The sequence below is a fragment of the Odontesthes bonariensis genome, chromosome 23 (genome assembly GCF_027942865.1).
Source record: "Odontesthes bonariensis isolate fOdoBon6 chromosome 23, fOdoBon6.hap1, whole genome shotgun sequence".
Lineage (NCBI taxonomy): Eukaryota > Metazoa > Chordata > Actinopteri > Atheriniformes > Atherinopsidae > Odontesthes > Odontesthes bonariensis.
Window position 1 is genome coordinate 21,981,932 of NC_134528.1, and position 27,847 is coordinate 22,009,778.

General features: G+C 42.4%; 2 protein-coding genes across 5 annotated transcripts; both read right to left on the reverse strand.

Annotated features, from left to right (window-relative positions):
- Positions 1-472: 472 nt before the first annotated feature.
- Positions 473-12,417, reverse strand: cbx7b (chromobox homolog 7b). Of its 2 annotated transcripts, none has more exons than XM_075457935.1 (6): positions 12,104-12,417; positions 9,727-9,770; positions 8,311-8,376; positions 5,434-5,500; positions 5,030-5,351; positions 473-3,971 (listed from the first exon to the last, which is right to left on the reverse strand). In XM_075457935.1, the coding sequence occupies exons 1-6, from the start codon at positions 12,170-12,172 to the stop codon at positions 3,778-3,780; spliced, it is 762 nt and encodes a 253-aa protein (XP_075314050.1). In that variant the 5' UTR covers positions 12,173-12,417; the 3' UTR covers positions 473-3,777. The 2 variants fall into 2 exon arrangements, with proteins under 2 accessions (XP_075314050.1, XP_075314049.1); XM_075457934.1 differs by having other exon boundaries at positions 5,434-5,530.
- A 1,917-nt stretch (positions 12,418-14,334) lies between these two features.
- josd1 (Josephin domain containing 1) lies at positions 14,335-27,578 on the reverse strand. Of its 3 annotated transcripts, none has more exons than XM_075457356.1 (5): positions 27,414-27,578; positions 25,955-26,835; positions 25,728-25,856; positions 22,862-23,056; positions 14,335-17,514 (listed from the first exon to the last, which is right to left on the reverse strand). In XM_075457356.1, the coding sequence occupies exons 2-5, from the start codon at positions 26,317-26,319 to the stop codon at positions 17,415-17,417; spliced, it is 789 nt and encodes a 262-aa protein (XP_075313471.1). In that variant the 5' UTR covers positions 26,320-26,835; positions 27,414-27,578; the 3' UTR covers positions 14,335-17,414. The 3 variants fall into 3 exon arrangements, with proteins under 3 accessions (XP_075313471.1, XP_075313470.1, XP_075313472.1); XM_075457355.1 differs by having other exon boundaries at positions 27,249-27,578; XM_075457357.1 differs by lacking the exon at positions 27,414-27,578 and adding an exon at positions 26,932-27,004.
- Positions 27,579-27,847: the final 269 nt, after the last annotated feature.

Here is a 27,847-nt window from a genome sequence, read left to right on the forward strand (position 1 = left end):
GGGATAGGTTGAAAATGTCTGTGAAGACATTATTTTTCAAATACAATGGCTTCTGTCAGTATAGGGAGAAGTTTATAGTCTCTTTCTCTAAATGTGGAATCCCACAGGGCTCCATTTTAGGTCACTTTTGATAGTCGTTGCGCACGGTGCCCTTTGGTTCAGTCCATGAAAAGAACAGTATTTGCTACCACTGTTGTGTTCCTTCCACTTTATATGTTCCAGTGACATTTGAAGACACTAACCGTACTATTTAGCTATCTGCTTGGGTTAGGGATCACTTCACTCCAGTTCTGGCTGAGCTTCACTGTTTACCAGTGAGATACAGGACTGTCACAATTTCCAAATTATGAAAAAGAAAGTGGATGGACAGAACCACCAGGCTGATGGATCCACTGATATCATTATTAGAGTGCTATTCAGATGAAAGGTTCAAAACTTGTAGCATGAAAATGACTAACCAGTACAAAGGCTATTTAGACTGTCTTCTTTTAATATTCAGTACGATAATACAATTATTCACTATAGGACACATACCAATTGTACTTACCTCTCTAGCATTTTGTTGCCCTGGTGTAACTTTTTTTGAGAGGATGAGCTAATATTTTCCCCGAAAGCAGCAAAATATGTCACTTCTTTTTCAAATTTGATGGGGTTTTTTTGTTATTGTGAATAAAATATAGATTTATATGACTTTCAAATGTACACAGCCTTTGTGTCAGTGCTTCAATCCTACAAGCAGTTCTCGGGGAAGGTTTTCATCTTATTTTTATTCCATTAACACTTCTTAATGTTTTCTTCTCAAATGACTTGAAAAACATAAAACCTGAAAACAAGACACCTCAGTCAACGTGAACAAGCACAAGTTCACTAAAATCATATTAAACATATGCAACATTTATTTCAGTGTTACCATATAAACAATCTATACACAACAACTCTTAGACTCGAGCGGGTAATGTGCAGGGTTACATCACAATAAAGTGCAAGGTTCTGCGCTCAGTGGTGGACAAAAGCAGCGCAAGCGACAACATTAGGCAACGTTCTTTAAGTTTGTTTTTTTTCCCATGTCAGTACATTTATACTGTATATGGCCTCAGCTCAGTGGTTATAACAAACAGTATAAAAAACTATCCTGTTCAGTCATCTGCATGACAAATACACAGGTATCTAAAGAATAAATATACATTCAGGTCCATGTAGAAAAATAATGACTAAAAAACACATTTCCGCACCTCTGTCTATATGTTTGGTCTCAATAAAATCGGTGGAGGAAGGTGCTTACAGACACAGAAAGTGGAAAAAAACAACAACAACAACAAAAAAACGGGGCAGTCATGATGTATGTGTGTGATGGACGAGGAGAGACGTTGGCCCTAAAAGCTCCTGGTGTAAAACAACAAAATTACATTAGGCACTTCCTTTCCCTGCGGCTTCACTGTCACACAGAGACCGTTTCAGAATCACAAGATGCTGACCCGTCATCCTCAATGTGGAATAAACAACACGAACGCCACTGTGGGAGATTCCACAGATGATGACACATCAGCTCGGCTCCTGCGTCCACAAGGCAGGAAGCCAGCAGAGTCCGACCGAAGCAGTGGGGTCGGTTGGGCTTTCGTTTTTTTTTTATTTTCCTCCAAACTTTGTCCTATTGTCATTTGTCATCAACACTGTCAGCATTTGAGGAAGATGCTCTATCTGATTTTCATGCCACACACATGCTCAAGTATGCAACCTCATCCAAATAAACATTCACCTGTTTGTCTGGAAAACTTCCCTTCTCGGTGCATTCTAACGTCTTTGAGAGTTTTCTTTGTTTCAACATAAAAACAAATTCCAGGTTTCTTTTGTCCCTTTGCATACACTCCATGTAAAACTTTGCCCCTCACATAGCAGGTGGACGCATAAACCCCTGTGATGTAAATGCTGTGCAAACTTCTAACTGACATCTGCTTTCAGGATTTTGGTACCGGATTCATTTGTCTCTTGTGTGCGGAGCGTTATGTTTTAAGATGAAGAGCTGGGTGCTGAGGGGAAACTACGCAGTCGGCCTTCGCATTGATAGAACTGTACTGGGGGAGAGAGGCATGCAGGCGGATCAAATCGTCTCACGACTTTGAAACGCATACAAGACTAAGCCACATGTTTGTACAGTGATAACAGTCTATGTTTTTACGGGCTACAGGTACAGCACTGCATGTTAGTGTGTGACTGAAGGACATGTCCACCTCACTGTGGTTTGGAGTATGTACAATATGTCTGAGTCCAGGATGGAGCGGTTCGCACAGTGTGGAAGAGACAATAAAGAGTGGCTCTGTTTACATGCACAGAGGACTCCTCTTCTTCACATCCTAATCCTAATCTCACTTTGCTGATATTCTGTATTCTGATTAAGATTTGGAGCAAGAATTAAAGTGCTTTTGCTCAAGTACGGATATCAAGTGCAAACATAGAAAGCATTTTGAATTCCAGTTTTGTGCTACTTCATAATCTTTCACTTTCTATTTATAATAATAATAATAATAATAATTCCAGTTGGAAGAAACAAAAAGAAACGCGCGACCCACTCAGCTTTAAAGGTGGGGTATGAGATCTCAAGCAGCTGAATGGGGAAATACTTTGACATGTAGGTCTGTGGGTCCCATGCAAATGGGTCGGTACAGTGAAGTTGTAGCTCAGCGGCGTTCCAGCTTCCTCGCAAAACATACATAGCAGGTTAAGTGATTCCAAAGTGGCCGCAGGTGTGAGTGTGTGTGGTGGTTGGATGGACTGGCAACCTGTGCAGGGTGTAGTCCTGCTCCAGCTATGACCGCTGGGGTGCTTCAGGTATATAAAGTGAATGGAAATATGATGATGTGTTTACGTGTAAATACACCCTCTGACGACATCTTTCCTCTGCAACAAATTTCTTCTGTTTTTTTTGGGCAACCACAGTGTTGCATCCTACACGATGACGCCAGCACAGGACATCTGTCCTTTCTTTGGGTAAGGATATGGATTTGATAGGAGCATTAGAAAAAGAGGAAAAATTAACAAAATTATAACAGAAACATGACCCTCATGATTCTAATAATTAGTATCTGTTATCTGTGTTTATATAGTATGTGTAATGACAATTAGTCAGTATTAGACAATACTAATAGAACTGTAATAACTGCAATATTAAACAGCATACCCAAAAGTGACAGTAATAACAATAATGAAAATAATGGTATATTATCGATAGTAATATTCATGGATGTCTGTTTCACATGTTGAGGGATGTATGTACTCAATAAAAAAAAAAAAATATGAGGCCAATCGTTCTTGAGCAGTCGTGTGTGGAACGAGATGCGAGTGGGAGGAAAATCGTTTGTTTTCAAATGGATGATATGAAAGAAATCCATTTGGCACATTTGTTAAACCTTAAGGTAACCAAACTTCAATCCAACGATGTGATCATAGCCGTGTTTACGAGAAAACTGTACGGGATATCTTCAAGGTGGAAAAGTTAGTTATCTGTAGATTTTGACCAATACCACATATTGGTTTATGCATGTTTTTTGTTGTCTTCCTGGGCCTAACTCAGTTCTGGTCCCAGTTCTGCGAAGTGGAACTGAAGGACAAGGTCTGCAGAGTCAGGTGACTCTGTGCATGTAAACGTACCACTCACTGAGCTGGAAGAAGTTTGTGATGGGAAGGACAGTGAGAGAGAGAGAGAGAGAGAACAAAAACTTCCAACTCGGGCCCACGGCCAACTCTCACAACCTCACTGCGGTGACCTCACTGCCAACCAGCTCACACCTTCAGGCCCCAGTCTCTGAAGAAGCCGTTGGCCACTCTTGATTCTCTGAAGGTCACTGTGATGGAGTTGAGGGTGACGTCTGTGACCGTCACTTCTCCCGGACCGATGGCGGGTCTCCACGCATTCTCCGGTGTAGCGGCGTTGTCTGGTCCAGCGGCGGAACTCCAGCCGTCTGCCCCCTCTTGTCCTGATTGAGGCACAAATGTTCGGATCGAAAGGTCAGAGTTGCAGTCGGACAGAAATTGCATCAAGCTTGTTACTTGTGCACCATCATTGAGTTAAGTTTCTGCCCTGATACGTGTTAAAAACGGACAAAGGCAGAGAGAAGGTGCGGCGCAGCAGGAACAGGCGGCCGTTAGTGTTTTGTAGACGACTAAAGGATGGAATTTTGCACCCCACAATTATCATTTTGTTCACATAAAGTGAACAATGTTTACAAATGATAAACATGATAAACCTTTAAAGCATCAAGACTAAAAGTTTAAAGGGATAGTTCGCCTCTTTTGACATGAAGCTGTATGACATCCCATATTAGCAATATCGTTTATGAACATTCTCTTACCCCCTGCTGCGTCCTGTGAGCAGAGTCCCAGCCTCGTTTTGACGTTGACGAAGGTAGTCCGGCTAGTTGGCTGGAGTTTAGAAAATAAAGCGTTTTGCTTCTCAAAACAATATGCGTTCAAAAGAGTAATACATTTGCATCACAAAATCGTTCTCCAGGAAAAAGTCAGACCTCACAATCGCTTGGCGCTATTTTCTCTCCCTTTGTATCACTGCGTGCTGTGTAGACCGAAGTGCAGAGCGAGCAGTCCCCTGCTTCCGAGCAGCAAACACCGTAACAAGCGCGGCTGTCGGCAGGCGGCAGGACGCAGTGTTACGAAGGTAGAGAGAAAATAGCGCCAAGCGATTGTGAGGTCTGACTTTTTTCTGTTGAACGATTTTGTGATGCAAATGTATCACTCTTTTGAACGCATATTATTTTGAGAAGCAAGATGCTTTATTTTTTAAACCCCAGCCAACTAGCCGGACTACCTTCGTCAACGCCAAAATGAGGCTGGAAGTCGGCTCACAGGACGCAGCGTGGGGTAAGAAAATGTTCATAAACGATACTGCTAGTGTGGGATGTCATACAGCTTCATGTCAAAAGAGGCGAACTATCCCTTTAAAGACATGCTGGCTGCTCTGCGAAGCTGCAGAAACTCGTCAGTGATTATAGTCGACTGGTTGTCCGACTGACACACTTACCCTTCAAAACGCCGCCGCTCTTCTCTTGCTCCTCCTCTTCAACACTGTTCTCCTCCTCATCTTCCTCCTCCTCCTCCACTCCCATCTCCTCCCAGTCCTCTTGTGTCAGACTTGGAGGGTTTGACTTGAGGCATCTGTTCTTCAGCCTCCTCTGTTTGCTTTTTCGATGTGCCAGCTGTGGCCGTGAGCCCAGGCTGCAGGCACTGTACGGCTCGTCCTCGCTGTCGGCGACCAGAGAGCGCGTCAGAGAGAGACGCAGGCGAGGAGGAGGGTCCGTGTGAATCTTGTGAGCGCTGCGGAGATCCATGGCGTAAACAGTATTCTGAAACAGAAAACGAACACTTGACAATACGGCAGTACCATCACTGGACGATGGCTTTTTTTTTTCATATTCCAAACTTTACCTGCAGAAGGTCTTTTTTAGCTTTGGAGCCTTTCTTCTTGTGGCCAACGGCTCGCTCTTTCTCCTCTCTATAAAAGCCAAACCAGCCTGTTAAGAGGCTGACAGCAAAATGTCTTTGAAACACCACATTAAGTGACCATTTCTAAGTATTGCTTGTTTACACTTACAGTCCTGTGAAAAAGGAAGCGCGCCCTCTTTCAGATTTAAGGATTTCTGTGTTAGGACATGATGAAAAATCATCTGGATCTATACAGGTCTTAGAATCAGGCCACACATTGCACCATGTCATTATGTATTTAACAAAAACTAAGACAAACTAGAAGTCCTCCCTTACTGCTTCTATGGGAATTAAGAGGGTAAGTAGCACCAGGCGGCTGCTGTTCAAATACACTTGAGTACTTGATCATCAGTAAGTGTGAGCACCTCTGTAAAAGCAGATGTTTTGTCAGTCTCCAGGGGTCCGTTTCACAAAGCAGGTTCAACCAACTCTGAGTCCATTTCTGAACTCTGAGTTGATCTGAGATAGAAAACGGTTCCAGAAACGCTGATTTGAGTGAGTTTAGTCAACTCTGAGTAGGTTCACCTTGAGTTTTGCGTGTGCGCCACAACTTTAAAAAGCCAGCATCAATGGAGCCCCGATTCGACGAGTCACCATGGCAACGGGGAAGGGTGAGGGCTACATTTTTCACCAACCTCGAATTGGAAATCTTAATGCGCTCATACGGCGAGTTTCAACACGTTTTTAGAAGTAAGTGCAACACCGCTGCAGCAGCAAAAGTGTAAGTTTAAATGTAGTCCTTTGCAATCACAATAATATTACAGGGGAAACTGCTTGAATGGTAGCCCATTCATTTATTTAATTTAGGTGCAATCCCGCGGGGGAGAAGCGCTCTTGGCAGCAGTTTAAGATGAAATATAAAAACATTGTTCAAACAGGTGAGACCCCGGCATGGAGGTTCCTCATTTTGATCATGTTTTACACTGTAAAGTAAATATTAAGTGGCTATTTGACTGTGCAGTTGTTTTATCCCCAACATAATGCTGTTTTCACACACATAAATGTCTTCTCATCTATATCATGTTCTGTTAAATAATTAAGCCTATTTAAACTAACACAGACTTCTACTCAGCCAACAGAAAGAAGGCAGATGCCCGTAAAACGGGTGGTGCCCAGCACCGCCACCTCTAACGGGGGCAGAGGAACAGGCCCTAAACCAGAATATTGGAATATTGGAAGGCTGAGGGAATCCCTGGAGGGGGATCATCCTCTGAGTCCACCTCCCAAGACACAAGTGCCTTTATAAAATATAATAGGCCTATATATATATTTTTTTAAGCCTATTCATACAAATATTTATTTGTCTTTTATGTCTTTTTTTCTTTTGTCCCAACAAAATTCTGATGGTGTGGCTCAAAATGATATTTGTCTGTAAATGCTAAAACATCTCCCGACAAATATTTAATTCTCTGCGCAATAATGCTGCACCTTCATCCACGGGATCGTTGTCAAAAGGACATGCCATGTTCGTGGAAAAAGTCGCCTCCTACTGTGCCTGATGGACTTCTAGAAGTAGAAGAACTCGCTCTGCTGACTGAATGAATGAGGAAATCAAATGGCGGATTATGTCCAAGGTCATTTCCGAACAATTTGAGTCCATCATTCTGCAGTTACAGAGATTATTCACAAGTGAAAAACAGCCAAGACCGTTGCCAGGAGTGGACGTCCCAGCAAGTTCACCCCAAGGTCAGACCATGCAATACTCAGAATATTGCAAAAATAAAAAACAACAGCTACATTCACGGGTCTACAGGGTTGTGATTTGGGCTTGTTTTGCACCTAACAAGACAATGATCCCAAACTTCAATAACATCTCCAGAATTACCCGATTGTTTGCCAACAAGCACTGCAATCCCTCCTCCTTTACCGTTACCGCTATGTCTGCAGTGCCTGTCTGCTCTGTAGTATAAAAGCCGGGTACAGAGACCCCGTGTCAATATTCCTGCTGTGTGCTCGTCGGCCAAAGATCTTACATTCCCCATGACGATCAAAGAAAAAAAAAAAAAGATTTTACTTCCTCTTCCTTGCTCTGTTTTGCTCCAGCCATATATCCTAAACATCTTCTGTTCAGCTTGTCTAAATTTGGGCTCACATTTGGGGTTTAAAAGAAAAAAGTGTGCAATTTTCTGGGGTTTGGGGTCCATTTTCAGGCATTACTCGGGGTTAGAAAGCTTATGTAAACATAGCTATAAAATGGTAAAAAAAAAGAAAAGAATCAATGTGCACGGTCCAGTCAAAATCCAAACATCAACCTCACTGAAATGCTGTGCAGGGACCTCAAGAGATCTGCATATGAACCAGTGCCGGCAAACTTTAATGAACTGAAAAAACACTGTAAAGAAGAGAGGGCCAAAATCCCCCCTAAACGATGTGAGAGACTGAGAAGATCATACAGAAAATTATTACTTTTAAATTATTGCTACTAAAGGAGATTCTACAAGCTACTGAATCATGGGCTGCACTCAGTTTTTCACACTCTGTGTCTGCATTTTGGCTCACTTTCTGTTCAATAAATAATTACAGGAGGTCCTGACACATAAAACTCTGAAAGAGGGCGCACTTCATTTTTCACATGACTGTAAATCTTAGGTCATTTTGACTAGATGTGTTTTCACTGCATCACACCTTCCAACGGAAAAAGAAGAAAGACTGCATTGCGTGGCTGTTCAGTGCAAAAGATCCTAAGGATCTGTCAGTGGGGGTTATAAGCAAAGAACTTAGTGTGGGATCTTTTCAGGATTAATAGAATGTAAGGTGACAGGTGGATTTGGCACATTTTGGCACATCAGACATCGCTTTCCATAATGAGTGGTACCTTACCTTTCCTCGAAGGCCTGCACCAAGCGCCGGTCCAGAATGTGTTCCTCTGGCTCCCAGGTGCTATACCTGTGACACATTACAACAAGATATAGAAAAGCCTTCTTAAGTTTCTTTGAACTCCATAGTTCACTTGCTTTCCATTCACTTAGCTGCTTAAATCACTCTGTAATTGACATGACTTGTCCTATTCAAATGTCGACAAAAGGGCTCACACACTGGCTCCAGTCAAAGTGGGGGATATCCGTCCGTCACTACTTTCTAATCACAATGTGACAGAAAGGTTTTATTGAAGACTTTATTCATAAAGAAATACCTTTAATCTCTTCCAGAACCCTTGCTACATTCATTTCCGCGCATATCCAACTGATGCTCCTATTGTTAGAAAGCATGTTTGAACTTTTTTTTTTACAAATATTCTTCTTTTAAGAAAAGCAACGTTCAAAACAACATTACTGATTGGGCTTTCTGTTTCTTTCTTGAAATCAGTTTCATCTTTCATACGTCACATTTACAGGTGGAAATGAGCTACAACCTGGCACAAGGCATCTCTTCTCTCACGATTAATGCTTTTGTGCATTGTCCCTGTTTTAAATAAATAAATAAATGACAAACAAAAAAAAGACATTTTCTTGAACTCCAAAAAGGATGAACTGCACCTTTAAAGCGCCACGAAAGACAGTTGCTAAATGAAAAGAAAAACCAGTACAGCTGAGGTGCAGGCGGTGGGAGTTGCGGGTCAGGGGTTGTACACACAGGACTACAGATCGTAAAGTCTTTCTTGCAACCCTGTGGAGGAAAGCGGGTGACGACGGGAGGCTCAAGGCTGCTCGCGCACCTCTAGAAAACCTGCACGGAAAGTACAGGGAGCAAGCCCCATCAATCTTGTGACCAAAGCTTCACTTATGTGAAAGCTTCCGTAGGTTGCTACAACTTTTATTTCCTCTAAACAAGTCGGTGGCAAACTCTACTCTAAATGGTTGTGAGATGGAATGCAGCACAATAATCCATTTCATGCCATCTTTCCTTTTTGTTAAAGGCCAAACTTTTAACAATTACAATTAAAATTCAGTTCATCAATTCATCGTCATTTCGTTCTTAGTCTCAGGTACCTCTAGATAGGCTTTGCACACTGCTTAGAATCAGAACTGAGGGAGAGCTTTCTCGTGGGGAAAGCCTCTTCTTGAGAACTAGATGGTCTGGCTAAAGCATCCTCTGATTGGCTGAAAGAATGAATAAAAGAAACAAAACAATCAACCCACACATCATCCCAACCTGTTTGGAAACGGGGTCGTATACCTCCATGAAGCTTAATGACGCATGCCATATGCATAACTGGCTTTTCTTGAGAATTCAAATAATGAGACAAGCTCGTGCTTTTTATCTCACGAGAATTCTTCTGTAAGTCTACATACTCACTTTGGAGGCCATCCTTTCCACTTCAGCAGATATTCCACATTCCCCTGTGGAGACAAAGTTCAGCTGCCTCAGACGGCACGTTTATATTACAATGTCACAGAACATGATCTTGTTTTTACAGTCCTGAAAAGGTATATAAACCAATATAACTAAGAAAAACAGGAAGTCAAATCGCCGTGGTTGACGGTCTTTTCTACTTCTGCCTCTCTCGACTCCAGGTTAAAAAAATAATAATTTACCTGCATAGTGAAAATAACCGGGGGAATTACTTTCTTTAAAGCAATTTCTCTCATTACTTTGGATTTTACTGGAACTTTCAGGGCGCTGCATCTTGTTAATGGCTGGCTGAAAGGTTTGCGCATCCTTTGTGAAATATGACCAGTGTGCTTCACTCGCAAACAGATACACATCTCATCTCCACTAAAGATTCCATCTAGCTTTGATTTTCAGCAACACTTGAACACATTTGGCGCGGATATTCTCATGTTTGTGTGTGGAGAGATGCCCCTCTGCCATCAGACAATATCTATTATTGAGATGTCAATTAAAACGGGCACTCAAGAGTTAGTCATCCTCGGTGACATCATCCGATAATAACCTCCAAGCTCTGAAAGGTATTCTCAGCGGGTGAAGTCACCACTTTTCCCGACTTCCCTTGACTCACCCAGTTCCCCAGATCACGGAGAAGATGAATGTGCTGCATAATTGCAAACACCCCCCCCCCCCGTTTTTGGCTCTGATAAATACATCCAAATATCAAGAATTTCCTCGAAGAGCAGCACAGAAATAACATAACATACAGTATGACTTACAGAAATACCGCTCACTCATTGAACTTGTGCTTGGTTAATCTACTGTACTTTCCCTTTAAAGTCTTGGGAGCCTACTGTATATCTTAAGCAAACCGCACAGCATAAACCAAGAATGGATGAATTCTTTGGTTTTTCATGCAAAAAAAATGCCAATAGTGTTTCTTATTCGTGCAATTTCATGAGGTCACATTTGGTCCCAGAGAAACACAAGGACCACTTTAGACCTGGCTTCTGACCGTGTGGTGGAAAAGTTAGGCAAACTTATCAAAAATCTAAATAAATACTTTTTCATCCACCCCCAATACTTTCCAGAGATCAGATTGGCAGCTATTTCAGCATTTCAAAAATTGACAATAAGCTTTTAGAACTGTTCAATCCTGCTTTTATTAAAGCTGCAGTCTGCAACTCTTTTTCAAGCATAATGTCTGGAACTGTCCGGGGATTCTGAAAGTAGTACATTAAATACCCCAATACAAAAAAAAATGAGTTCTCTAGGTCCCCTATATGTCCCGCTAGGTCCCTCCAAAGCCAGCAGGTTTGTTTACAAAATTGCAGACCGGACCGGTAAAAGGTAACCAATCAGGTTACGAGCTGGGCTCTGCTGCCTGTCAATCACCGATTGTGCACGCGCGATACAAGGTAGGCTCGTCCCCACGCTTATTTATCTAGACTATTGAACTTCATTACGGGCTAGTCTACTCACTGTGTCTTCCATGATCGCAAATGACAGGTGAGTTGATGAATGAGGAGTCGTGTACGCAAATCTGGCGTGCACGTAGACGTGCACGAGTTCTCATGTGTTTTGATGGGGCGGGACAGGAAGTTGAATAACTTTTTATTTTTCGGTTAAAAAATAAGCATTTCTTGCATTTTGCGACTACGGAGGTCACCGTTTTCAACTTCAAGCGTTCTGATAGATCATGTAAACTCTTAAAATGCCAAACATTAGGACTTTACGTATGACAACAACAAATCCTGCAGACTGCAGCTTTAAAGATCTCACAAGACGCACCTCGCTGTGTGTTTAATATTGGCATTAAGAAAAGTGATTACGGCTTTATCTACAGCGGTCGTCAGTTCATCAATGTGAAATTAAGCAGTTATTACCAGAAATTACTGAGGTGGAAAATAGTAGTTTCAGGGGCCCCTCTTGTGCTTTGTGCTCGGGCTGCTTCCTATCAACGCACCTGCACATGTCAACACAACATGGTATTAGATCCCAAACCTAATTAGCGAGTGGACAGGCCGAACACGACGGAGTTTGGCTGATAACAATGTCCCTCTGAAGGCTTTAAAGAGCAAACACCTGGCGCTGTAAGCTGCTGTGCAGTAACAACAGTCACCACGTTACATTAACGGGACGTCCCTCCTTTACCCGCCCCCTTTAAAAAGCCTGCAATTAGATAATCAGATTAAACGAGGAACTGCGCTACTAATCTCCCAAGCTTTCATTAGCATCCAAACTAGCATCATCCCCCCCCCAAAAAACGAGACTCCTTCCAAATGCTGACAACATCGCGCACGTAAACAAACAGGAAAATTGGGGCACGTTTGAGAACCTTTACCTTTCTAACTCTTTTCTTGACTATTGATTCCACGGCAAACACTTGCTCTCCAATCGCTGACAGCTCCATCTCTGCGCACGCCTCCGTCCGCTGGGATTTAACTGTCAAAGTAACGTCCTTCTCTCCCACAAACTAAGCTAACGTTAACTGCTTCTGACAGCGGCGCCTCGCTTCCGTCCTCTCCGCCGCTTTGGTTTCCCTCACACTTTGGGAGTCAATTTATCCAGAGGGACTTCCTTGTGCTGGAGCTTTCCGTGCGTCCAGTGACTTTACAAAATCTGCGACACATCTGCACACTGCTTCGCGCGCGCCCGCTTCCAATAGGCGCGCCCCCTTAAAGATGAGTCCGCGAGCGCCACTCGCTGCCCCATCTTTCGTTATTTACCGTACTGCTGGATACCAAAAACGACGGCAGTACGTGCTTCCTTTATCTTACAAACATAAAGGGAGCACGATAAAGGGAGTTTGTCTTAAAAAAAAAAAAATAAACAACCCAGCGGCATCACAATGTGACAATATCCATCAATGAAAACGTAACATACTGATGTAACTGCTGTACAACTCGGTGTCAGCCACCAGTTTCCAGAATAAAACTTTGGTCCCTCCAAAAGGGGAGTTGCTACAAGATGGCAAAGTAAAGTTACAAACCTGTTTTAATGTTGAAGCATTCATCAACCTTGAGCGTGTGTGCTTACAATATTTCATCACCTTGGACCATAAACACTTGTTTAATTCACAAACTGTGTGTAAAAGATGGAAAATGAAGCCGATGCAGAAGTTCCTGAACTTGCATTGTGTCTAACTGCCAGAAGGGGGGGGGCAAATTCTGTGACCTGCAAAAAGAGGTCAGATTATATGCGACTGTGTTGAGATGTTCAACAATTTTTATTGAGGGGTGGCGTGTGAGGACTCAAGCGTCAACAATATTCACTCTGGACCTCTTTGCAGAGATTTTCCACCGAGTCCTCTGGCAAAATCTTTAGATCATCAGCAAGCGAGACGACGTGCTAACGAATAGTCCGGATCATTGGCTGCTACTGAGCGAGGTGAGTGAGTGCATGTGTTGGTTAGAGTTGCAGCTAATTGGCTTGCCATTTTTCACCAGTTATACAGAAAAGACAGATTTCCACTGGATGCTCTCTGCATTACGTTTTGCCTCCTCTGTAGTCTAGACAATCGCCCGTAGCACCTCTGGCATCTTAGGCTGTGAGAGCGCAGCAGAAAATCTCCCACTGTGAAATGCATGTGGAAAAAGGCGGAACCAAAACTATGTGCAAAATCACCGGCGCTGATGTTTTAAAACAGATCGTCAGGGAAAAAGAACAAAGTTCTTTCTCGGTTTCCTCAGCAACATTTTCCCAATGCATTCATTATCTCAATTACCACTTTTTAGCCTGTACATCTTGTAAACTATAGTTTCACTTAAGAGTCAAAATCACAATAAAGCAGAACAACGCTTTGTGGCAGGGCTGCTGAGTGATAGACAAGCCACTAAGCAAACCACAAATTATGTGGCTTGAAAAACACCAAAGTCCCTTTAAGACAAAAACTGCTTTTCATTTATCTGTCAGTGCGAATGAGCGCTCTGGTGATATTCTGCAGAGTTGCGACTGCTCTCATCAACAGCCAACAAGGCTCTTGTTAAAAACTGATACGAATTGTATTGGGGGAATGAAGAGAAGGAACGCAAGAATGGATTTCACTATGGTGAAATTTTGTTTGACGGGATCACAGAAGGTTTGAGAGCACGGGTTTAACCTTTATCAGAGTTTAACCTGAGGTACAGAACACCAACATCAGAGAAACATCGAGGCCAAAAAAAAAATAAACAATTCAAAGAGCGCAACAATAAAAACAGAAAATGCATTTTACAGGACTCAATGATCAAATAAAGAAATCAAGACAGAGAGGTTTGGTTTTGTGAAATGTATTTTGTGTTGTCCGACGAGTTGTTTCACTCTCCTGCCGTTGTTCCGTGGAATGCTTTCTGTTTTGTTGTTGCGCTCTCAGATCTGTAAAGTGTTTTGTTTCTTTTTGCGTTTCCTTGTGATTGGTTGACACACCGTTCTGTTGTTTGGTAAATAAAGTTGTTGATCTTATAATCATTAATAGAAATGTATTTAAAGCAGAATGCCCACTCTGTAGTTGGAGGGGCATTCTTCTTTACTCACCTTTGTGGGTAAAGAAGATAACCAGTTGAATAAAAAACAAATAAACATCCACACTCTCGATGATACGTAAAGTGCCATTATGAGCTTTTTATTTCTATGAAAAAATAAAATACAGTGACAATCGGGGTTCCTTAGGCAAGACGGACTGAATGGATTGTCATTGCAATAAAGCAAATGCTGAATGTGCAACACAGTTCATGATGTGTTTGGGCTGAAAACTGCAAAAAATGAAAACTCCTCAGCTGGTTCAATGCAGTTTCACCTGGATATGTCGAGACATCAAAAGGTCTGCAAATTGGGTTGGAGTATCAGAGGCTCATTTCATAATTAGACATACACCACTGATATCTTGTGATTGTAAGTCTATGAGTCATACTGCTTCAAAACTTCTGTAAATAGCAGAAAGTCCTTGGCGGTAAAGGTGAAGCCATTAAAGAGTAGTTGCCGTTTCTCCTCTAATAGTATGATAAGCTGGTGTTCTGGGCTTAATCTCCTGAAGTGAGGCCAATCTGCACATTCCCTCTTGAACTTTCTGATCAATAACATTTTTTTTTTTTCCCTCATGTAAACAAGTTAAGGCCAATGTTGTCATTAACAGAAAACACATATAGTACAAAGCTGATAAATCTGAAAGCTACAAAAACCAAAGTATCTCGCGAGGCTCGTTTCACAATACCCCATCCCAACGTGCGTCTCACCTCTGGCTCCACATTTCCTTCATCTGCTCTCCATCTCTTCTTTGATTCTCAACCTCACAATGTTCCTTCACCCAACCAAACCACTAAAATTCTCCTCACACTGAAACTCAACTCGTTGGAGACAACTGTTAACTGTACATGACTTGGTGGGACACTCGTGGGTCAAAACACGGGGAGAAAATTAAGACAGCAAATGAGCGTCTTGGTCCTTGCTTGATGATCCGGAGGAGCATCGTCTTAAAGTGATTTCTCGTCGCTGCCCTCACTGAGAAGTTGGAGAAGTAAAAGCATTTCTACGTAGTGATGTTTTCCTCATGAAATCTTTTTGTTTGAAACCCAAAGTCGACTTGCTTGCTCTGGAGCTACAGACCAAACCACTTTCTCTACAACAACAACAACAAAAAAAAAATGTGAGTAGCTGACAACTATTTGCTGGATTGATAAACTCGTAAAAGATTTGAGACAATTGTCAGAAGAAAAAAAAAAAAAAAAAAGAGTCCCAATTCACGAGTGTCCATGTTTATTTTCTATAATTAAATGTTTTCTAGTGTCCAAGACAAATCAAATTTCATTCTGAAGAATAAAGTAATTGAAGTCCTTTTGTTTAGAAAATGATTTAAATGTTTTAAAGACTGCTTTTAAAACATCTTGACTCGTAAAAACCGACAGCTTCAGAACAGTTGTTCATTGATCCAGAAAACGGCTGGCGGCAATTTGTCGAGTTTCTGATGAATCACACCCGCTTCCACACCACCAGTAGCCACGCACATACTGGGGATGGCAGGTTCGGAAGAGTTACATCCTCTACATTATCTCTCCGGCTCCTAAGTAAACTCCATCTGCTTTACGTGGACAGTGGGACAGGGTTAAAAGCTCCAGAACAAGCAAGAAAGACGACTACTCTTTCTAAACTCAAAATGGAACCGAGCACCCCGAAACAAAGTATTAAGGTTTGTTATTCAAAGCTGGGCTTCGGCAACAATCTCAAATACATTCAGCTAGGCCACATGTTGCCCAATTGACAAATTACAGTAAATTAAACTGGTAGCTAACAGTCCAACATTAGCTCAATGTAAAACAGTTCCAAGACTTAGCTCCGGTTCTATTAGTGTCTTTAGCCGATATACTTTAACTGTTAGAGGTGCATTTAGACTCTAATGTGATAAGACCAGCGCCAGTGCTCAGCATCAGATCAGGTTTTACACAATCTGAACGTGTATGTCTGTGCATCTCCTTCTGTGGAACAGCTCAAAAGAACGCCTTCTCTTTGTTAGTTCTCCTAAAGCCTGAAAACAAAGCCTAGAAGAAGTGAAGATGTCCACTAATGAGCCTAAAAAAGTAACCCCAACCCCAGCTTTAATATAAGTTTTCCATGATTGTATTAGTGGATAGATTTTGCTGCGTTTGATTGAATAGACACTTTAGAAATAGATTTTCAATATCACTCTGAACTGATGATTATCACATCTTCATACAAAAAAAAAATAAAAAAAATAAAAAAGTGTAATAAAGGGCAACCTTATTTCTGTAGTGCAATACCCCCTCAATGATAAACAGACTTCAATATTTTACAGGAGCCATTTGAATGGGAAATTTCAAAAGACAGGATGAATGAGGTTCCCCCTTTCTTAGAAGCAAGCTTTGGCAAACGTCCACTGGAGGGAGCACTTGGCCTGAGTGTTGCATTGCTTTGTTGCCATATAAAACTGCTGTGCCGGCAAAAAGATTCTACAGCGACGGCTTCAGTCCGTGCCAGACGTGTTCGGGGAGTGCTGAAACCCAACGTTGGCCACGCGGTAAACCTCTCATTTTGACCGGTGATATGAGGAGGAGACAGACAGGAGGAGGGAGGCAAGAGACACTGACACAAGGAAGGACACGTCCGGTGAAAGGGAAGGACGGAGAGAGCGAGAGATGCGCTAGGTGACGGGAGAGAAAAACTCGTGGACACGTTATGGCCGAAGCAGGGAGGCTCACTCCAGGGGACAGGCAGAGAAATTCGGAATTTTTTTTCCATTCAGCCTAAATTCTCGCGCCTTTGGAAACTTGGAAAAAATAAGGAAAGAAGGAAAAAAAAAACAAAGGATACAATAACAACAGACTGAAAGTCACACTGAAAAAATATGCATCAATATGTAAAAAAAAACAAAAAAAAAAAAACTCTAGAATAGCAGGAACAGCATTACATTTTATAAGTCTCAATGGAGTTGTGAGAAACTGTGATTCTTTGATTCTCCCTGTAAAGTGTTTGCTTCCCTCATTGCTTTGGATCTTAGATAAGTGTCCAGCAATGGCCGTGTAAACAAAACCCAAGAGAAGGGGTGAGGGGTGGATATATATCTGTAAGTGTGCATCATTGCGAGTGGCTGCGCGCAATGCTACTTCCTCTCCCGTCCATTCTGCGACAGGCCCGGCAGGAGCTGTGACTGGCTGTTCAAACCCTCAGCCATCGGACCGCCATGACTGGTGTGCCTCCACTTCTTCTGAGACGACCAACAGGAGCTCACAGTTCTTCCCTCGCAGCTGCTGGCGGAGAAACTTCCTGGATTGAGGGTAGAAATCAAAAGCAAACAAGAAAGCCACACAGTTTCGTTAATAAAGAATAAAAATGAGCTAATCAACCCAACTCACACAATCTCTGACGGACTGTCACCTTAAGAGGATGTTTGAAGCATGCAGCGATGCATTTATCTGCTGACAAACTTCCTTTCATATGGACGGTTTTGAGCTGCAGCCCGTTTGACCTGCTCTGTGGGTGTGTAGCCATCAGTCAACCACAGAACAGGGGAGCGAGGACCAGAAAAATCTAGCAATCCCGTCAAACATTGCATCCTCTCTCCACTCTGCTCTCCGTTTGAGCAAAGTAGACGACTCGGCAGATCGAATGCGGGAATTTATCAATTAGCTGCTGAGACCCCCCGTTGACTTTCGTTTTATTAAGGTGACCAGCGATACATCTGTTGACTTTTACGACAAACCATTGCCACATCTTAGACAAGAGTGGCCAATATTGCTCAACGTGGGCAGGATTGAGTTCTCTGATTTGTTGTCATTTGAGTGAAGTACCAGGCGGGTTTGCTCGCCCGACCGCTGTGAACCAGCATGATGGAGAGGAGGAAGGGGAGCAGCAGAGACTTTCTGCCGCCTCCAACTTCCTCTCTGAGTGATCATCATACATGTAAATATAGCCCAAACCACAGCAGCACATATGTTGTATGATGGTTTTGTCAGACTGAGGTGTGATTGGGGATAAAAAAATAATATCTTACAGCTACAGCAAAGCAACTTCCTCACAATGTATTCATAGTGCCCACGGTTAAATATTTAGTCTTATTAGGCTGCTATTTAGTCTTTTTATTTTATTTTAAACACACATATTACTGTCATTGGCTGTATTAAGATGCAGTATACGCAAACGCAGAGAGTAGAAGAGACTTAGCTACATTCATTTGAAAAAGTTGACAGCTTTGCTGACACCGTGTTGTGCTACAGCTAGCTTACCTGAGATGCTAACAGGCTGTCCCTATGCAGTAAACACAAATCTGTAGAGGGGTAACAGTAAACAAATTTGCCTTAATCACCACCAAAGGACTTAAATCTCTATGCAGTTTTGCAAAGACTATCAACGACAAAAAATTCTAGCCAGTTACGGTTTTCCAGTTGGAGAACGCCAACTCCATTCTGTAGACACTTCTTACTCATGTGAGCCTCACACTCAACCAGGCACAACAACAACAACAACAACAAAAAGTGGTGCCGGTGGTGATGCAGCACCTTCCCATGGGCTTGTGCTGAGGTGTTCATTCCTGCTTCAGAATGTAAGTACGTTGACCCAAATGGTACATGAGTTTTTATTTCTCAAATCTACGGCAATGCTCTTCAACAGCTCTTGCAATTTCTTTCTAAGCTCTCTCAAACACCGCTTCTGGTGGAAGGGCTAAGTTTGAATATTGAGGTTGTAAACGAGAAATAAAAATTGATGCAAAAACCTTTGAGGCAACGAGTCTTAATGTGGAAACCCTTCTGACATCAAGCTGTGCATGCATCTTTTGTGGCCACTGGATCCCCACAGGAGGGGAATACAATACTCCAAAAATTCAAAATTGAGCCCACTAACAACACACAAAGTTCAGGTCTATAATAAATCCATCCACTTATGTTTCCCTCAAGTCTTTTCTGACCTATCTGGACTCGAGCCCCAACATTATCTGAATTGATGTACTGTTTTATTGATCATTTTCACTTAATCTTTGGGTCAAATGTCCCTCTTCCTGCTTGCCACATAGATGAGCAAATCCAGATTAGTTCAGTTTATCAGGGGTGTTGTCAATGGCAGGAAACGAAAATTTAACTGGCTGAAAACAGTATAAATCTACAACAAAGCAGTGTAACTAAATGTGTGACTTCCTGTACTCTTCTGTGCGGTCTGATGACATCAAAGCAGAGATACTCATTGCGCGGCTCGTGAGCCACATGCGGCTCCTCAAACTTTAATTGGCGGCTCGCACTCGCATAGTAGTTTATAACAATATGGTAACAATAACAATACATTTTTTCAAATAACATACAGCGAATACTGCACAGTATTAAGTATTTTTTATTAAGTTTGCGTTTTTGTAGTATGAAGTATTTTTATTAAGTATTAATTAAGGCTTAATGGTGTTTCCTAAAGGGGGCTCTGTTAAACCTGGCAACGCAGCCCGCTTAAACCGCAGAGCACGCTAGCTCCTTTAGCCAGCGCGAGATGCAGGCACAATGCATGGTTTTTAATAAAAAAAATGGCACAAAAACCATGCTTATCTTGAATGTCTCACTATGATTACAACAACAAACTACAAATACAACATGAAGAAAGCTTTTGCTCATCCCAGTATTAAGGTAAATATGGTCTTAATTGAAAATGTATTGGCTGTGTTGTTTCTTTTTTTGTGGGATGTTTTATATGCAGAAATGCATATTTGCAAAAGGGGACTTTAGTATGTTGTCGTAAAAGTGAGTCTTCCCTTGATTTTTCTCTGCCAATGTGGTAGGCCGTAAGGTGAACCCCGTTTTCGTTTAGGCTCGCTCCGTGCTCTCCGAACTACATGCCCGTTAGCTGATAAAAATGACCAACTTATTTTGCACATATAAAAAAAGTTTCGCGTCACAGAATCCTGTACTTTTTTTAAACCGAGACGTTTTCTGAAGATATTTTTCGCAGGGCTGAATGACGATTTTGACGTCACAAGACACCACGTGACCGCGCTGGACCAATCACGTTGCCGATTTACGACAACAAACTGGAAAAATGACAACCTGTCTGATGCTGTCAAAACTAACCTACAGAAAGGAATCTCGCAAAATATCATTTTAAAGTGAACATAAAATAATAATTATCAACGATAATGCTCATTCATGTATTTCTGAATTGAGCCAATTTAGCCATTTACCATTCAGGTATTCATTTACTGATTTATTCACTAATAACTATACAACACATAACAAAATCAAAACAAGTAGGGCATACACATCAACCGGCATAAACTTATATACATAACCATAATAAAAGGAATGATACAAATGGAATAGAATAAAGGTAAAAAAAACCAAAAAAACGCTGGCACACACATACACTATTCCTCACTGTCAGTGTCAGGGCAGCTGTCATCTTCTTTATCCTCTGTTTCCTTTGTGGTGTTTGAACAGCTGGAACACCTGCACAAGTCTACTTTATTAATACTTTATTAATCCCAATTAGGGAAATTGTTTTGTTGCAGCAGCATACAGTATATGAAAACAATTAAAGTAGTGAAAAACAAGCAAATACAATAGAATAAAATAAAATAATATAAAATAAATAAAATATAGTGAATAAACATTTACTATGTACAAATCTACAGTATTTTTTGTTTTTTGTTATTGTTTTTTAGGAGAGACTTCAAGCCTATTGAGGTTGAAGTTCTCTTCCAGCCAGAGGGGAGGTGTTGTATATGGTGATGGCTGCTGGTAGGAAGGATTTCCTGAATCGGTCCTTGTGACAGTGGAGCTGGATGAGCCTGTTGGAAAAGGAGCTCCGCTGTCCAACCAGCAGCTGGTGGAGAGGATGGGTGGGGTTATCCATGATGGATAACAGTTTGTTCAGTGTCCTCCTCCGATTCAAATGAGTCCAATCTTTTGCTTTACACATGACCTTATTATTTTAGCCTGATAATTTGCCCTTTTGCAGTGCTGGTGGAGGGCATCACTTGTTGGGGAGATAGATAATTCTGGCAAGGCTGATGATGCCATACAGAAAGCTTTGTACCTAGCCTCATTGATGTTTTCTGCAGTTGGCTGATCGTACAAATGGCATACATATTTGCAAAGTAATGCAAATGTAGAGTGGTCCAAGTTAAATTCAGTCCCCAGATTTCTGAAAGCCTTCAGGTAGACATCTTTCTCGCATGCCACAGCAAATGTCTTCTTTTTGCCTTGTGGTGTCACACCCAGTGAATGTATGGATCCCAATCAAGGCTGAACACACACTGGCTCCGAGAGCTGATGACACCTTGGTGATGTCCATTATGCGTGTTCTGTTGCCCTTCCCTGTGAAAAAGTACAAGCTGCATAGCAAATCTTTCTGCAGACTCACAGCAATGACTGCTACATCAGTGTCAGGGCTCTCAATAATGACAGTCTTATGTTCCTGTGCAGCATGTTGTTCATGCAAAAACACCCTTGTGTCACATTCTTCGTGGTCACACTGCAGGTCTTCCACAGCACGAACAGACTGCACACCTTCCAGTACAGTCACGGTGACATTGGTGTTGATGTGCTATGTACAAGCTGAGGTTTCTTCCCACTGCTGTAAGATCAGCATGTGGCCACGCATCGTATAAGAACTCAGCAAGTGCTTCTTTATTTGTTCCTTCTGATTCCTTCCATTCCACCTTGTGCAGGTGAAGTTCTGTGTTTCCTCATGCTTAACAGAAGATATGTGCATGTAACAAATTTTTCGGTCGAAATTTCGTCTTCTTCGGTACTGCTGGATGATCGCGCTGCTGCAGCGGTGCTGTTTTTGTTTACCAGCTCAGCTGACATACCAGCTATCCGATTCGTCCATTCTGATGACGTCTCAACCGTGGCACCTCTCGCGAGCCAAATTGTTATTACGCCTGCCGAATATGTACATACGCCTTGCCAGGCACTAGTTATTCCTTTAAACGTTGCAAACTAAAAAAGTACTGTGTTCTGAGCGGCGAAACTTTTTTTTAAACCTCAACATAACTCAAATCTTTTTATGAGCTGAAGCGTGTTTGGTTCGGAGAGCGCGGAACAAGCCTGGTGTTCTGAAGGAGTTTTCGAGGTTCACCTTACGGCCTATGGCTCTTGTGAAAAGAATAGTGAGTATCACTGCATCAAAGCAACCCCATATTTGACAAACACTGTGGGATGGGGGGACCACATGCACTCTGTCAGAGCAAGTGAAGCATGAGCTCCAAGACTGGTTTAATTCCCTTGCTAACTTCCTATAGCCACTTGAAATTAAAAAAGGCTTCCAGCTGTGAAGTGATACAAAGTTTTTACTTTGAAAAAGCAGCAATAAGCTGTAAAAACAGGGTTTTTGAAATAAAATTTGATGCTGGTGGTGATTCAGCACCTTCCCACAATGTTGTGTGGAGGGATGGAGGTGCTTATTTCTGACAGAAATGTGCAGCCAACTGGATACCAAATATAAAACATGTTGCCAATCCAAGCTGATTATTAGATTATTACAATTGATGCTAATAAGCCATAGCCCGTGTATTCTTTTGGCTGCATCCTCTACGTGGATACATCTCTGGCTTTATTATTCTGCGGTTCATGAAAACAAAATGTTAAAACAATTACAGCTGCAGCCTCTTGGTGGGCCCAGCTCACAACGCCCTTACCTGAGCTCATCCGGATCGCCGATGGGTTGAGGGCTGCGTAGCTTGGAGTCCAAGTTGTAGTAGACCCCTCCCACCTCTCGGACTCCAATCCAGTGCTGGCGTTTGAGCGGCAACCGGAGGGGCCCCCAGCGCAGATTGGACGGCACGTTCAGAATGAAGCCCTCCACGTTGGACAGCTCGATGCTGCTTACATCCCTAGAAAAAGAGAGGCAGCCTTTACTTTTTGTAAACTTTCCAGTTTGTTCTTTTTTTTTTTGAGCTAAGAACAAAATAAAACAAATTAGAATTTAATATAGCTGATTACTATAGAAGCAAGCGTTGTTTGTGTGTAGTGCAATGTGTGTATTTGTCCCTTTCAATTTTTTATCTGATCACAAATCCCATAGTTATTGTAAAACTGTTGATAATTATCTCTAGCAGATATCAGCAAGGTACCAAAATGAACTCAAAACTTGAGAGTTTCCACAATGGACAGGAGGTGCCACACTGTCCAAGTAAAGATAAAAATGAAGACTTGAATCTTCGGAAGGCCATTCTGCAATTCACACTAAATCATCAGTCTTATAAGATCCTAATAACTACAAATAAGCTCAAAATAATATGCGTTTTCCACCGTCTATCAAAGAGCTTCTTTGACGAGTCGAACGGAAAGTTTGCGCAGTAACACGTGTAAACTTTCCATCCATAAAAAGTCAATCAGCTATGTTGCAAAAGGCTGAACTTTCAGCATCAAATCAGGTTTCAGTATCAAAATTTCGGCTCGGACAGCATCAAGCCACATCGCAAATCACTGTCCCTCAGCACACTGAGAACAGCTGAATGCATCATATTAGAAGCTTTTATCCAAAATTAAATAATAGCATTTCAGTGGAATCAGGAGGTGTTTTCTTTTTAATCAATCTGAGGCTGTGGGATTACTGCCAGAAAGTCAAACTCTACAAAACAGGTTTCCAACTTGACATAAATCGAGTGTTGTTTTTGCTGATTTTGTGTTTTCCCCTCAGTCGGTGTAAAACAGCCGATACTACAGGCGCGTACAAGCTTTGTGTTACATCAATATGCAACAGAGATTAGGGCTGCTATTATTGTCTCTTGATTAAGAATAGCGATAATTTTGTTCTTGTTTTGCTCACAGCAGAAAGGCAGGAATTCATTTGATTGATAAAACAAGTCTGCAGCGGCCGCTGCTGTCAACATGTCATGTAGGAGTGATAATGAGCAAAGCAGGACTGCTGATTAAACTGTCTCCAAGACTTTGTCCACGGATTGGGACTGCTGACTAATCAAACGTGTCACAGAAGAGGCTGCCGATTTGCTGGTTGAGGGTCAGTGGCGGACACCGAGAGCCTCTTTAAAGATCTGACCTCCTGTTTACGTTCAAAGATTAAGTGGGTTCGCCTAAACTGCCGAGGTTAGGGCTGTTTGGACAACTTCCTGTTCCCATGTGTACTCACAGAAGGAAAAAAAAAAAAAAAAGGAACGAGAGACACACTAGAGAAGATGTGGATCCAAGCAGAACTGTTTTTCCTGGGGAATGACACTTCTGCCCAACCCCCATATTCAGCAGAGTAAAAGATATGCTGCAGCCGCACAACATGTCAACTGTGCAAGCGATGCCCTTTAAATAACTGCATCCATGATGTAGAGCGGGATTTTTTTGATTGCCCGGATTTAGACAAAAACATCTCGTCAAAGCACAATAGATTTAAAAGCTACATAAAAAACGAGGAAATTTAATATATATGGCTCCACCACATACAAAGAATAGCATTACTTGGCACACGTGTATAAATAAAGAGCACCTTTATGACATTTATGCATGTCGACATGTAGACATACCCATTTCATCGTGTGTCGCATGGCAAACTTATGTGAATGAGTCATTAGCCGTTTATTCGAGCTGCTTTAACTCGTGTAATCATTCGCCTTGATGCTCCCACAAACAACCTGCTACAGAGCTGCAGTGCGGATATTTGTTTGCATATGATGTGAAATCCTGTATATTTTTACAGACGGAATTTCTGAAAAGATCTCAACATATAATCTAAAAAAACCCACGCAGGGATGCCAACATGTCGGCTGCGTTTGGTTTAGTTCTGCAGGATCTTTGTTGCGCCAAGCAAAGCAACTCCTTCAATCCCCAAATTGGACTGCAATCTTTTTAAAAAAAGAAGAAGCACTGACTTGACTTTCTAACTATTAAATAAAAAGTTAGATGAAAAAAAAAAAAAAAAACAGAAACAAGACTTTCCAGTGAGCGCTGATTTTTATGCAACGTCGCAGTGTGTTCTAGGCTGTTACAACAAAGCTACACTGACTGAAGCAGGGACTTCAACGTGAGCAGAAATGGTACCCATCAAGACTCCTGGGTTCATTTGGCTACACAACTCTTCCTAGTCTTTAGATACAGACAAACCACAACAACGCAGTCTCCACACCGTCCCCGTTGCCAAACCTCCATGACTAGAATCGGGCTCTCCAATACAGCAGAAATGATCTGAATACTCAGAGAAGTTCATCACTCCTGCCTCTCACTGTGGCTACACATGCCTGTACATGCACTGTTTTCTGCTGCAGCTCAAAAAGCCCATCAACCACAAAACAAAACAAAAAAAAAGAAAAATGAGCAGATGTTGTGTCTTGAAGACCCCCTGAACCCATCCTCACCTTTCTCTATGATTTTTGGACAAATATGTCCACGAGAGGTGCCAATCCAATGTCTTTCAAATGTTAAATTGATCTACTGACTTGAATGTGAGTGCAACAAAAAAAACATTCCAAGACTAAATAATGGTATTACCGCCCTAAAATTGAACACCAACTTTAAAGAGAAAGAATGACGATAAAAAGAAAAGGCCCTACGTACCTTCTTTTATCCCACCAAACTGCCTCAAACCCTCGCGTCTGCAGCGCAGCCATGATGACATTTACATCATAGTTCCCATTTCCCAGCATGCTCTTTTTGTGAGATGTCACCATAGTGCTGGGAGAAAGCCTGCAACAGTTTGACGAGAGGAATCATCGACAGACTGTCATAACATTTCGTGTACACCCGCTAAACCCTGATGTCGTCAGGTGCGCCAGCTTGCTCACCTTTGGTATATCTCCTGCAGGGTGTCCCGACTGAACGCTGTCCCGTCCTGGAAGACGTTATTAAGCGCGTGCAGAGCGCAGAGCTCCCTCCGCTGCTTCTCGTGATAAATGGCTGGAGGTGTCGGGGAAAGTTGGTTAGGAGCTGGGGGGCTGAGGGAGGAAGAGGAAGATGAAAGATCCTGCTGCTGCTGAATGTCCCTGGGATCTCTGCACCTCCTCTCCTCTGCTCCCCCCAACACTTCCCCACCTCCACCTCCTCCTCCACCTTTCTGCTTGCTGACCTTCCATGGCATGCAGCCCAGCTCCTGCAGGCCGCCTCGCCCCTTCTCCTTCCACTCACCGACAGGGTATGGAGTGCTTCCCATCCCTGGACGTTCGCCGACACGTCCTCCACCTCCAGCTCCACCACCACCACTTTCAGGACGCTACATCGGGGGCATGACAACCGTTGCCATGGCAACCTCTCAGCCTCTTGGAAGAGAGGAGCTCGTGGGTTTCTGTGTACGTTCTTGGGGGAGGAGGGGATCACAAAGTAAATGAGCAACACCTGCTCTCTCGAACAAGTAGACGCAGAAAAGCGGAATTCAGAACGAAACTGTCAGCAAAAAAAAGAAAAAAAAGGCGCTCCAAAATGAGAGAGTACCCCGCCAGCGACACAACAGCGGTGTCCTCGATCAAACTACCATTACTGTCTTGTGTGTTTTCACTTCCTCCATCCTCCGTATGCTTGCGTGTGTTGACAGTTCTGTCCACACAATCACCAAGCCTGTAGCTTTGCAGTTCTTTCCATTACCAGACTGCTGACCATGAAGCTTCACTTCCACTGAAACAGATGTTCCAAGGGTTTGATGCCGAGCAGAGAGGGATACCGCAAAAAGCATCTGAAACAGAAGGAGAAAAAGCTATTTGCGTGGTCTGAAATGGTTTTTGGTTTAAAATGTGATCATATGAAATGAATAACGCTCAGGAATTCCCACCAGAACTTTGAAGAAGTACATGGGGAGCCAAATTGTTTCAACAACACTTTAAAGCCATGCATAATCCTTGATGGTGACGGATGGCTAAGATAACATACATGAAGCTCCAGTCTCCTTTTTTTTTTTTTTTTTTCCCAGAAGACCCCCAAGATGAGCAGAGGGTAAACATTTACAGCAGCTAGGACCAAATAGAGGAAGCAAGCCGTTTAGTGAGCTAGCTTAATATGAGAACGGCCACACATACACACACACACACACACTGAGCTAACACTCACATTAAGGAGGAGTTGCCACTGTTATACTCGGAAATCACTCACCTATAAATGCAATTAATCCATGTTCGTAGCAGATATTTGGTATAGGTCTCGTAGCTGCTCTACGTGACTCCCGTCTCTACAACAAACAAACACAACGCCTCCCTAACGCCTTCTAACTTGATTTTTTTTCCTTCTCTTTTTTTCTTTTCCACAACGACCACTTACCCGCCCGTTTCCCACCGGTGGTCTCACAGCTGGACTGTTATAAACTGGTCTACAAACTGAGTCTGTTGATTCCTCCTTTCCAAAAGGCTGTTCAGCTCTTTGTCTTTACCACTTTTTTTTCTGTTGTACCTCTCGCTGTCTCTCTCTCTTTCTCTCTCTCTCTCCGTCCGTTCAGACACGGACATGCGCAGTAGCGTTTCCCTGCTCCATATTGCTGTCACCGCCTGCGTCAGTGAGGAAAGGAGCAGTCCCTCCCCTGAGACTGCGAAACGCTACATTTCCCTCTTTACCCTCACCTGTACATCTCTCAGCGAGCATTCACACCCAGTTTTCAGCACCGACATAAAATACTTTGAAAAAGATGTTTTTCTTTTTTTTTTGGTCAGATGTTCAGTCAGAAGTGTAATTAAAGCAGGTATAATCCATCCATGGCC

Excerpts from the sequence above, each read along its gene's own strand:
- cbx7b (XM_075457934.1), bottom strand. The coding sequence starts at position 12,172 with ATGGAGCTGTCAGCGATTGGAGAGCAAGTGTTTGCCGTGGAATCAATA. Across the intron at positions 8,377-9,726 it reads TGGAAAGGATGGCCTCCAAA|GTATAGCACCTGGGAGCCAG; the intron begins GTGAGTATGTAG and ends AATGTGTCACAG. Across the intron at positions 3,972-5,029 it reads GAGCGGCGGCGTTTTGAAGG|GACAAGAGGGGGCAGACGGC; the intron begins GTAAGTGTGTCA and ends TGCCTCAATCAG.
- josd1 (XM_075457356.1), bottom strand. The coding sequence starts at position 26,319 with ATGGGAAGCACTCCATACCCTGTCGGTGAGTGGAAGGAGAAGGGGCGA. Across the intron at positions 25,857-25,954 it reads CTGCAGGAGATATACCAAAG|GCTTTCTCCCAGCACTATGG; the intron begins GTGAGCAAGCTG and ends AAACTGTTGCAG. Across the intron at positions 17,515-22,861 it reads GGCGATCCGGATGAGCTCAG|GAAGTTTCTCCGCCAGCAGC; the intron begins GTAAGGGCGTTG and ends CCCTCAATCCAG.